Genomic DNA, 12,668 nt, shown 5'->3' with positions numbered 1-12,668 from the left:
AACGCGCCGATCGTGCTGCAGGACCCCCTTGGACCTTCCTCTCCCTCCAGCCATCCACCTCCTGCCTTTCCACCCTTTTTGTGTACGTGAGTTTGTTTTGTTTGTTCTGTCCCTGGGTTAATTAAGTCTGTATAAGCTAGTATTTGCACTGTGTCACCTGCGTCTTATGTGTTGTAAATAAACGTGACTGCTTTCTTTTTGCTTGTGTGTACAATAAATCCAATTACTCTTCTGTCCGTCTTCTCGTTTTATTCCTTTTCCTCTTTGCATTTCGTCGTTTTAGAGTTTTCCAGCTTGGGCAGCTGCGGTGCGATACGGCCAAAGTTCTGGGTGAATCGGGTGAGTCGGGGAACAACTGTTCGGTCGCGGAGCCTTCGCTCGGCAAAGTAACATCTAACCCGCGATCAGTAACAATATATATATATATGTGTATATATATATATATATATATATATATATATATATATACATACATATATATATATATATATATATTTATATATATATATTTATTTATAGATAAATAAATATCACGATATTGGAAAAAGTTATGAACGGATTCGGATGAAACTTGGTGGACCCGTTGGGTATGTAACGAGGGAGAATTGCTTCGACTCCAGTGAATTGTGGATCTGGATACGAGAATTTTAAAGTGATTCGTCACCATTGATAGATGGGGCTAAAAACGATATATACAGCACGATATTTCAAAAAGTTGTCGACGGATTTTGACAGAACTTGGTGGATGAGTTGGTTATGTGACGAGAACAAGTGGATTCGATTTTGGTTCAGATCCGGTCGATCAGTAGATACAAAACGTAAACTGTTCACCTGGCGGAGGTGTATGCTTGTGAATGCGATTTCTAGGTTATCCCATACCGCCCCCAAATGGGTTATCCAGTAATCGTAACAGTCAGAAAGTCTGCGAGTACCCTGTGTTACTGTGTTAATGAATGATAGACTTACCATTTATGGGTTATCCCATACCGCCCCCACCTGGCTGATTAATCAGAATGCCCGAGCACCTTTCCCCATACCACCTGTGTTGTTTATCATTGCTTCCGTACGTAGCCATTTTGGCCCTGCCTTCAAGTTCAGCGCGACTTTGGTCCAGGTAGGAGAGATCAGATCAGCCTTTCGCCCTTTCCCAATCTACCTATACCTGGCATGTATACCGTTTGTTCGTGGTCACCGAAAATCACCTCTCCTTCCCCCAACCACGAACTAGCACTAAAATCGACCCGAGTCAATGCCATTGATTAACCCCACTTTTCAATAATAATTAATACACGTGAATCGGGCGAACCAGAGAGACTGGGTTCGAGTTTGAACTGCGGGATTTGAAACGATCACGAGTTTGCGAAGTTGAGGACAAATGATCGATGAACTTTGTAGCGATTCGAGTCAAATATTTAGCCAAAGCTGGTCGGCGTCCGCATCGGCAGACATTGAGCCCGAGATCACCCTGCTCTGAAACCTTTGGTGAGTTCACAAACAAGTTTCATCGCTTTTGATCATTTCAAGTGAAAAAGGTAGACGTTAAAGATCCCACGCTGTCCTTCGGGCAGAGTGTGCAGCCGGCCATCACGCCACCTTCAGTCGAACGGCGGGCCTGGCCATCAGGTTCGTGAATGGCTCGGCCAAAAAAATAATCCTTGGCCGACCCCGCAAGGTGGACATAATTGCGGCAGTTGTAGCAGTATCGCAGATTAAAAATAAAAAGCCATAATATATACGAAGTAGTTCGTATCGGAATGTTTATTTAAGACCATCTCATGGCGCTTTCATTGTGGATCATCTATAAAATGACGTCACACAGCCCCACGAATATCCCCCAAGCATTGTTCTATTATAATATTTACTGAAATGTTACGTCATTTACCAGTGGCGATTGAAAAAGGTTTGATTCAAACTACCAGGTATACTGACCAAATCCTTTTTCGTACCCAGACAATGGAGCGTTACATTCATCGGAGTGAGATGGCCGTGCAGTTGGTGATGAACGATGGATGTGAAGAAGCAGTGAATAACCTCAAGGGTGATTGATTGTCCATATAAAAATAGGATAGCTCGGTAATAGGTTACTTGCGGAGTTTGGGTTTGAATCCCGACCCGATCATGAAACGTCAAAGCAGTCCTTGGCAGGAGGTGCACATCAATGAGCGACACCCATCAGATGTGACGTTTATGACCCCATGGTGTCTTCCTTCTACAGATGAGTTTATAAACATGCTCGTTACAAGGATCACCGGATCCCTTAACAAATTCCAAACTTCGACTAGCGCCATCGCAAACCCCCACGCTTCCCATCTCAAGCAAAGTTGAAAGATGGCAAAAAGTTCCACCAGGAATGACCCAATATCAAATTTTGAGTTAAAAAAAAAATAATCTTGTTTTGACCCATGACTCAAAATCTTCCACCCCTCGGGGCATGAACTGGGTCAAATCCAAAAAATTCGTTCCATATTTAATGCATCCCCAATGTTGATGGCATATTTAGTTTCATCGAAAAAAAATGTGCCCGTAATTACATTTTTTGGTATTTGACCTTTTGACTTCACATCAGGACCCCAAGGGATAAGGCCAAAAATGATACTGCTCACGCACCTTCTCACCCTGTGGTGATCAGAACGTACAAGTTTGGTGAATTTCTGTACATCTGTTCAGGAGGAAATAGCGTAACGGATAGACAGAGCTCATTGCAAGACCCTGTTTTTAATCTTTAAACATAATGGTAAATTTTATTTTTAGGTAACTTCAATCTCTCTTACAAACTCAACCCATATTAAAATGTACTCTCTGCTTGATAAAATACAACAACAACAACAACAACATGCATTTTAAGGCAATTTTCCCTGCAAGAGCGGGGGTTAGCCTTGCTGTCCCCATGACAATCTTCTCCATTTTGCCCTATTTTCTGCATCTCTCCTTGTTAACCCCCTTGCCCGCATTTCTTCTTCCACCATCTTTAGCCAAGTCTTTCTCAGTCTTCCCCGTCCTCTACTTCCTTCTACATTCATTTCTATCACTCTTCTCAACCAGTCACTTTCATCCTTCCTCAACACATGACCAAACCATCTCAACCTGTTTCTCTTCACAGCATCCATCACAGGCTCTATTCCCATCATCTTTCGCAATTCATCATTTGTCTTCCTCTCTCTCAACAATACTCTGCACATCCATCAAACCATTCGCATTTCCACCCTTTCCAACCTTCGTTGCTGCTCTACGTTCATTACCCATGTCTCGCTCCCATAAATCATAACACTTCTCACACATGCAGCATACACCTTTCCCTTCAGCTTCAATGACACTCCCCTCCTCATCAGCTCGCCACTCAGTTCCCGAAACTTCTTCCATGCACATCTCACTCGAGCAACCGTTGCCGAGTCTGATCCATCTTCTCCATTCAGCATGTCTCCGAGGTAGCAAAATGTTTTCACACCTTCCAGCTTCACGCCATATCCAAGATCCAACTCAACATTTCCTCCATCTGCAGCTCCCTCTGTGCACACCTTACACTTGAATGTAGCTGCCACACTGGTTAATGACCCTCTCAGACCACTACATTTTTGATGAACCCACTCACCGCACATTGTACATTGAATGGAGTTCACTCCGACACCCTTCCTGCACACAGCCACTTCCCAGTTCTTTCCACCTCACCACATGCTTTACCACTTGCCATCACCTTCGTCTTTCCGATATTCACCTTCAGACCTTTTGTCTCCATACATTCCTTCCACTTGTTCATCTTCTCCTTCAGTCCATCCATACTTTCTGCAATCAACACCAGATCATCTGCATAAAACAACTCCCACGGTAAACCCTCCTTTACGTTCCGAGCCAGCACCTCCATCACAGCTACAAATAGTAGAGGACTTAGTACCGACCCCTGATGCACTCCCACCTTCACCTCAAACTCACCACTGTTCCCGTCCTTCGTCCTTACAGCTGTGCACGCTCTTTTGTACATTGCCATCACTACTCTGATCAACCATTCCTCCACTCCTAACTTCCTCAATGCCCATGTCAATACTTCACGTGGAACCCTATCGAATGCTTTCTCCAGATCATCAAACCCAAGAAACAACTTCTTCCTCTTCTCCATCTACTTCTCCTGCAACTGCCTCACAATGAAAAGCACGTCTGTCGTTCCTCTTCCTGGCATAAATCCAAACTGCATTTCATCGATCTTCACTTTCGCTGGTGCTCCTGCCTCACACCTTGCTCGGCTTCACGCTGTTGAGGCCAAAGCTTTCAGAATCATTGGAATCTCCTGCGATGTAGTCAACACCGAGGGCCTTTCACTCACTCACCACAGGCAGGTTGGTGGTCTTTCTGTCTTCTACCGACTCCTCTCCGGCCTTGCTCCCCCAGCTCTCTCTGTGCTCTGTCCCCCCAATATTCCTTCAGGTCGCACAAGATCTGCCTGCAACCCTCTTATGGTTAAACTGCCAAAGTCTAGGCTCTCTGCTCACCTTCACTCTTTCATTCCCCTTTTCTCCCGCCTCTGGAACAAACTCCCCCACTCCCTTCAATCCCACTCCTCCCTCCAGGTCTTTAAAACAGCTGTTCACCACCATCTCTTATCTTCCCCCATCGAAAACCTTGATCTTTTCTACCCCCGGTAATTCACCCCAGAGTCCTTGCAGTGTTCATATGTTTTATTCCTCTCCCACCTCCCCCCAAGTCCTCCCGATGTCCCTGCTCTCAAATGTTGTGTTTGTGTCCTTCCCCCTCTTCCCCCTCTCTTTTGTGTCCTTCCCCCTCTCTCCCCATCTTGTCTGCCGCTCCCCTTGTTTTTTGTGTTTTGTGTGTCGGTTTGTCTTTTTGTGTGATTAATGTTAGCTCTTTCACGAGCCTCGATCTTGTATACAAAAAAAAAACTAAAAAAAAACTATCGCTTGGTACGAGCCACACTCCAGAGGGTCACCTTTCCCCTTGTATAGAGGGACGAGGGGACTCAGTTCCCAATCCACTGGAATGCGGCCTTCATTCACCACCATATTACAGATCTCTGTCATTCTCTTGACACCCCAACTTCCTGCTGCCTTCAACATATCTCCCACAACTCCCGTCGGCCCTCCCGCTTTTCTACTCTTCATTGCTTTTATCGCTTCCTCAACTTCCTTCTCAGTTATCTTCTCTGCCGTTCCTAAAACTGGGTTACTCTCTATGTTGCCATCCCATTCATTCTTTGCATTCAACAATATTTCCATATATCTTTTCCATCTTCCTTTAATTCCATCTGGGTCCAAATATAAATGGGCGTACATTTATCAACCCAAATAAAAATGTACGCTTATTGAAATGGTAAAATATGGTAGTGTAGCGGTTGCCGCTGAACATACACAATCGCCTTACACCTGCCGAGGACGCAACCACGGAAAGATCGCTGTGCCGGGCTCGCCCAGACCGCCCGGAGACGTTCAGTCTCGCCTTTCCCGGGCATGCCCGGACTCGCCTTTCCCGGGCTCGCCCGGCCCGTCCGGCGACACCCAGTCTCGCCGTTCCCGGGCATGTCCAGGCTTGCCCGGCCAATCCGGCGACACCCAGTCTCGCCGTTCCCGGGCATGTCCAGACTCGCCCAGGTCTACCGGACACGCCCAGTCGCGCCTTTTAAGGGCAAACACTCCGGCATGATATTCGAGTGCTTGTATATAATGCTGCCCGATAAACGGGCTTTTCAGAGTACCCGAGTTGATTTGATGCAAAAAAGAAACTCGGACGAATTCCAGCTTTTTGTCGCGTCCATACTTTCGATTCGAGTTGGAGCACAGCTCCTTCATTGGTGACCTACCGACATGGACACGGCAGTTGCCCTCAAACTGCCTACCTTCTGGGAGGCTCACTCGGCGGTTTGGTTCGCCCAGGCGGACTCCCAGTTCGCCCTGCGAGGCATCACCGCCGACGACACCCGCTTCCATCATGTGGTAGCAGCACTCGGCTCAGCCACCGCGGCCCGCGCCCTCAGCCTCCTCCAGCACCCGCCAGCCGCTGACAAGTACGGCGCGATCAAGAAGCTCCTCCTCGACGCTTTCGCCCTCTCATCGGCGGAACGCGCACGGCGCCTGCTCGACCTGCCCGAGCTCGGCGACACGCGCCCGTCCGAGCGAATGGATTACGTGCTCTCGTTGCTCGGGGAGCACGCCCCGGATTTTATTTTTCAAGAGCTGTTCCTCCGTCAGCTGCCTAGCCAGGTACGCCTCGCCCTGGCAAGCACGCAGATCACGGATCCCCGCGCCCTCGCCAGGGAAGCCGACAAGATCTCCTCGGCAGGCCAACGCATCGGGGCAGCGACCTGGAGCCCGCCGCCATCCGAAGCAACGCCCATGGCGCCCGAGCACCCGGCACGGTCGGTGGCCGAACTGCCGGCGCAATTGGCGGCTGCTACGCCGCGCCGACCGCCTCCAACACGACGACCGGGGCCTCCACCTGACCAGGCGTGGTGTTACTACCATGCCAGGTTCGGACAAAAGGCCCGGACATGCCGACCCCCGTGCACTTTCGGCAAGTCGGGAAACGGCCGGGCCGGCGTTCATTACCAGCCATGAGCGCCGGCCACACGGGCAACTTACTTTTTATCAGGGACAAAGCGTCCGGACGGCGCTTCCTGTGTGACACCGGCGCCCAACTGAGCGTCATACCCGCCTCCGATCAGGACAGGCAGTCCGCGGTTTGCGGCCCCTCCTTGGTGGCAGCCAACGGATCGGCCATCCGCACCTTCGGCCCGCGCAACGTCACCCTCTGCTTCGGCAGCCAGCGCTTTCATTGGACTTTTGTGACCGCAAGCGTGCCCATGGCTCTGCTGGGCGCCGACTTCCTCTGCGCACACGGTCTGCTGGTTGACGTCAAACGGCGTCGCCTCGTCAACGCCGAGACCTTCAGCTCCCTGGCATGCACGTTGAGCAGCTCCGCGCCGACCGAGCTAGCATGCGCCCTCCCGGCGGCGAACGAGTTTGCTCGCCTGCTCGCGGAGTTCCCGGCCCTCACGCGGCCGACGTTTTCGGCCGTCGCGGTACGACATGGTATCGAGCACCACATACCAACTACGGGCCCGCCGGTCTACGCCAGAGCCCGCCGCCTCGACCCAGCCAAGCTCGCCGTGGCCAAAGCCGAGTTCGACGCTTTGGAACACCTCGGCATCGTGCGGCGCTCCGATAGCGCATGGGCTTCGCCACTACACATCGTACCGAAGCCGGGGGGCGGCTGGCGCCCATGTGGCGACTACCGCCGCCTTAACGACGTTACCACCCCCGACAGGTATCCGATCCCGCACATTCAAGACTTCTCCGCCCGTTTGGCAGGACGGGTCATTTTTTCGAAGATCGATTTGATACGGGGATACCACCAGGTACCTGTCAGGCCGGCCGACGTCCCAAAAACGGCCGTCATCACGCCGTTCGGCTTATTCGAATTCCTTCGAATGCCATTTGGCCTCAAGAACGCGGCTCAGGCGTTCCAGCGCTTGATGGACGGCGTGCTGCGTGACCTGCCGTTCCTCTTCGTCTACCTGGACGACATCCTCGTCGCCAGCGCGTCCCGGGCCGAGCACCTCCTCCACCTCCGAACACTGTTCGGGCGCCTCGGCGAGCACGGCCTAATCGTCAACCTGGCCAAATGCCACTTCAGCACGACGGCCGTTGATTTTTTGGGCCACCACATCACCAAGAACGGGGCTGTGCCGCTGCCTACCAAGGTCGAGGCCATCACCGCGTTCCCGCTCCATCAAGGCCCTGCAGGAGTTCCTCGGAATGGTGAATTTCTATCACCGCTTCGTGCCCCGTGCTGCTCAGCTCATGCGGCCCCTCTACGAAGCCCTCCGGGGCAAGCTGGCCAAACACGACGTCGTCTGGTCCGCAGCCATGGACGCGGCATTTACAAGCTCAAAGCGGGCCCTCGCCGACGCAACACTGCTCGCTCACCCGGTGCTCAACGCTCCCATCGCCCTCACCACGGATGCCTCCGACTACGCGGTGGGCGCCGTACATGAGCAATGGGTGAACGGGGTTTGGCAGCCACTTGCTTTTTTCAGCCGGCAACTCCGGCCGAACGAGCTCAAATATAGCACGTTTGACCGCGAGCTCCTCGGTCTACACCTGGCCGTTCGCCATTTCCGCCACCTCCTGGAGGGCCGACCCTTCACGGCTTTCGTCGACCACAAGCCGTTGGTTTACGCAATGGCCAAAGTCACGGAGCCGTGGTCGGCCCGCCAGCAGCGCCACCTCTCCGCCGTGTCGGAGTTTACCACGGACATCCGGCACGTCGCCGGCAAAGACAACGCCGTGGCCGACTGTCTTTCTTGGGCCAGCGCGAACGCGGTCCACCTCGGCGTGGGCTTCGCGCTTATGGCGGCTGACCAGACCACCGACACCATGGTGCAAGCCCTCCGGGCGGCGGACACGGGCCTCCGCCTGGCCGACGTCCCCTTCGCGGACACTGTCCTGCTCTGCGACATCTCCAAAGGCCAGCCTCGCCCCATTGTGCCCGTTACCTGGCAACGCCGCATCTTCGCCTCCATCCACGGCTTTTCCCACCCGGGCCGGAAAGCTTCCCAGAAGCTGGTGTCAGCGCGATTCGTCTGGCACGGCCTTCAACGGGATGTCCGCGATTGGACCAGCACCTGCACAGCCTGCCAACAGGCCAAGGTCCACCTACACACCCAGGCCCCGCTGGCACCTTTCACCGTGCCCGAACAGCGTTTCGACCACGTCAACGTGGACCTGGTGGGCCCCCTCCCCCCAACACGGGGTTTCACACACCTGCTCACCATGGTGGACAGGACCACCAGGTGGCCGGAGGCTGTTCCCCTCGTCTCCACCACCACCGCCGACGTGGCGCAGGCTTTCATCGCCACCTGGGTCGCCCGTTTCGGTGCACCGGCGGACATCTCTTCAGACCGCGGGCGGCAGTTCACCTCTGAGCTGTGGGGCGCGGTCGCCCGCAACCTGGGGGTCAGGCTCCACCGTACCACGGCCTACCACCCCCAAGCCAACGGGTTGTGCGAGCGGTTCCACCGTTCCATGAAGGCCGTGCTCATGGCCAGCCTTCAGGATGGCGGCTGGACCGACCGGCTACCGTGGGTCCTTTTGGGCCTCCGCACGGCCCCCAAGGAGGACCTCCGGGCGTCCACCGCCGAGCTGGTCTACGGCCAGCCGCTACGCGTCCCGGGCGAATTCGTGCCCGATGCCACCAGTCCCTGGTCCGCAGCTCGCCAGCGCTCGGACCTCCAGGAGACCGCCCGACGGTTTGCCCCCGTGCCAACGTCCCACCACGGTGACCCCCAGGCCTACGTCCCCCCAGCGCTTCGCACAGCGGAGTACGTTTTCGTGCGTCATGACGCACACCGGGGGCCACTCAGGCCACCGTACGACGGACCCTTCCGGGTGCTGCGACGGGACGACAAGTCCTTCGTCATCGACGTCGGCGGCAGGTTGGACCGGATTTCGGTGGACCGCCTCAAGCCGGCGCACGTGGACATCGACCAACCACCTCGGTTGGCCCTTCCTCCGCGGCGAGGCCGCCCCCTGTCCACGGTGCCTCCCGCTCGACCACCCACCCCCACACCGGACCCCCCCCCCCCCCCCACGACCCTCCAGGGGTCGCTTCGGCCGGGTCATCAGGACCCACCTTAAATTGACCCTGCCGGTGCAAGTCGATTCTGGGGGGGCGTGTGTAGCGGTTGCCACTGAACATACACAATCGCCTTACACCTGCCGAGGACGCAACCACGGAGCGATCGGTGTGCCGGGCTCGCCCAGACCGCCCGGAGACGCTCAGTCTCGCCTTTCCCGGGCATGCCCGGACTCGCCTTTCCCAGGCTCGCCCGGCCCGTCCGGCGACACCCAGTCTCGCCGTTCCCGGGCATGTCCAGGCACGCCCGGCCCGTCCGGCGACACCGTCTCGCCGTTCCCGGGCATGTCCAGACTCGCCCAGGTCTCCCGGACACGCCCAGTCGCGCCTTTTAAGGGCAAACGCTCCGGCATGAGATATTCGAGTGCTTGTATATAATGCTGCCCGATAAACGGGCTTTTCAGAGTACCCGAGTTGATTTGATGCAATAAAGAAACTCAGACGAATTCCAGCTTTTTGTCGCGTCCATACTTTCGATTCGAGTTGGAGCACAGCTCCTTCAGTAGAAAAGGTGAAACAATAAACCAGAAAGCTCAAAATGCAAAGCCTGTTCACGTCCGCTTTGTACTCAAACTAAACTTGATGAAAACGACGGTTAAAAAACAACAAATGTACATTTTATTAATTAGTGTTCTCCATATCTTTCTTATTATAATAGAGCAAACGTATATGGTTATGTCGCTGTTTATATGCGACGAAAACGTCTTCTTCTTCTTCAAATAAAATTAACACCCTCTTAATTACGTTTAGACTGCTGAAACCCCTCAGACCTTTGACGACCCTTTAATTCCCGCAAGACCCTCAAGACTCCTGAAGACCCAAATCACCCTTGAAGACCCAAAACACCCCGAAGACCCAAAAAGACCAAGAACCAAAAGACCCTTAAGATCCAAAAGCCCCTGAAGACCCAAAAGACACCGAAGACCCTTAAGACCCAAAAGCCTCTGAAGACACCAAAGACCCAAAACACCCTTAAAGGCCCAGATGATCCAAAAGACCCAAATGGCCCTGAAGACCCAAAAGACACCGAAATGGTCAAAGATGCCTACCCCTTTGAAACGAAGTGCGGTGAGGAGTCACGCCAGTTCTCATAATAAAAATTTGTTGCAAATTTGTGGACAAAATCTCAAATGGTAAAAAAGTTTTCAGACAGAAAGGTCGACACACACATATACCCCATCTCTTGCTGTGCGGTCCCTTGAAAAAAATAATTAAAGGTCTTCTACATGGTCTGCTCCAAACAAAGTGGAAACCTGTAAACTAGTATGATGCAATGAGGTCTCTCAATGAGGTCTGGGTCACAAGTAGAGACAAGATGTAAATCCGAATTCTCACTTCTTGAACAATAGTTAGCAATCTTGGTTTGAGGCGCACAAGACTTTGGTTGCACACTCACTCAATAACAGCGATCACCAATCCCAAAATATTCTTCACAAAGAGTGCCACTGGCATGGCAGAAAGTGAATTCTTTCTCAAGGTGCCATCTTGTCTCTCTGGTCGGCAGATGGTGAGGAAGTGTCAGACGTGGATCCAAAGATACACATCCTGCACACCTCCCGCTTTGACGAGGGAAAAGTTGAGGAGAAAATGGAGCGGAAGAGGTTGAGGAAAAAGAAACGCGACAAACTACTCAAGGTACAGCTAAACCAATCTAGGTCCATTTCACTCAAAGACGTGCAGGTGAGTGTGCACACCGGATGGACAGATTGTTGCATGAACAAACTGTTGTTGCTTTGTGTGCTTGGATATCTTGCAGAACATGGGTGAGGAATTACTCTATTGGTGGAAGTGCTTTGTTGCTGCTTTGCAGTCTTTAACTACCTTCTACATCTCACCTTGGGCAGTGGTGGAAACCGTGTCCCGATACTAGTATCTACACAATGTGAATCAACAGCACCGACAGTATGGCCAGCACCGGAACGTTGCACAAGAACTGTTTGAATCCAAGATCATGGGAAAAAAAAATTCCCAAAAAATTCTGATTACTCATACTATTATACTTACTTTATCTGACAGTTTATAATCAGGTCTTCGGGAATCGAACCCAGACGACACAGCTCAGAGCCGAGTGCCACCAGTCTCAAAACATCACGTGACACATGACACGTGACCTGATTACTTGGAGAGTGTAATCAAGCAAAGACAGCAAATTCGAACCTCCGGTTGATGCAAGTATTTCTCCATTTGACGTCTCCCCAACCCTTCGAAAATTTGATTGCAAATAATAATAAATACAGTAATCAATAAATTCTACTTAATTTTGGGACATGGTGACGATCATGTACGGAGCGTTGCAAATACCTCTCAGACATGAACGAACTTTGGACTTTGTTTCTCCAAAAATCAGCAAAGTTAAAAAATATATATTGTGATCAAGTCTGACCTTTGACATCAATTCCCAACTGCCCCAACCCAACACGGAACCATCGTCCTAATAAATCGCCTCTTGGCCGAAAGGAAAGTGCTTTCGATAATAAAAAATAAACTAATTTTATCTTTTATATTAAATTTGGGGAAGACAAAAGATGATGACTTGAAAGATGTGATCAAATGTTTGTTTTAATAAACCAAAGTGTTATCACTGACGTCAGAGAGAGAGTGTGTGTGTGTGTGTTTTGGGTGGGGTGAGGAGAAAGGGGTAGGGCATCAAGAACATCACAAAGGCCTAATAAAGATGCTTTGTACTAACTACCAATCCTTCAGACTTACAACTGAAGGCAAGTGTTTAAACAAGCCAAAGGGGACATTGCCCTGGTGGGAATGAGGGGGTCGGAGGGTTTTGAACTTTTGCCCACAGCATAAACCCAAACGGGGTTATAGCACCTTGAATGTCAGTCAAAATCAAGCTGAAAAAAGGAAATGACTTTTGTGTAAAAATGTTTTGGTGTAAGCCAAATATGACCGGCATGTCAAACGAATTTTGAGGAAAACAGGGAGAGAAAATGACTGATACCGTTCATGGTCCGGTGTTGTAGCACCATTATGGTGACTGAATGCGAGAACATACGGAGTAGAAGAAAATAAAACAAACA

The 12,668-nt window shown here is 51.7% G+C and overlaps 1 protein-coding gene across 1 annotated transcript; it reads left to right on the top strand.

Moving 5' to 3' along the window:
* The first annotated feature begins 1,011 nt into the window (after positions 1 to 1,011).
* Positions 1,012 to 12,230, top strand: LOC144888510 (uncharacterized). The gene is made up of 4 exons (XM_078766641.1): positions 1,012 to 1,114; positions 1,951 to 2,038; positions 11,141 to 11,271; positions 11,393 to 12,230. The coding sequence occupies exons 2-4, from the start codon at positions 1,954 to 1,956 to the stop codon at positions 11,504 to 11,506; spliced, it is 330 nt and encodes a 109-aa protein (XP_078622767.1). The 5' UTR covers positions 1,012 to 1,114; positions 1,951 to 1,953; the 3' UTR covers positions 11,507 to 12,230.
* The last annotated feature ends 438 nt before the right edge of the window (positions 12,231 to 12,668 follow it).

The sequence above is a fragment of the Myxine glutinosa genome, chromosome 12, assembly GCF_964187855.1.
Source record: "Myxine glutinosa chromosome 12, kmMyxGlut1.1, whole genome shotgun sequence".
Classification (NCBI taxonomy): Eukaryota; Metazoa; Chordata; class Myxini; order Myxiniformes; family Myxinidae; genus Myxine; species Myxine glutinosa.
The sequence above is the reverse complement of the archived record's forward strand: the minus strand, read 5'-3'. Positions and strand labels throughout refer to the sequence as shown.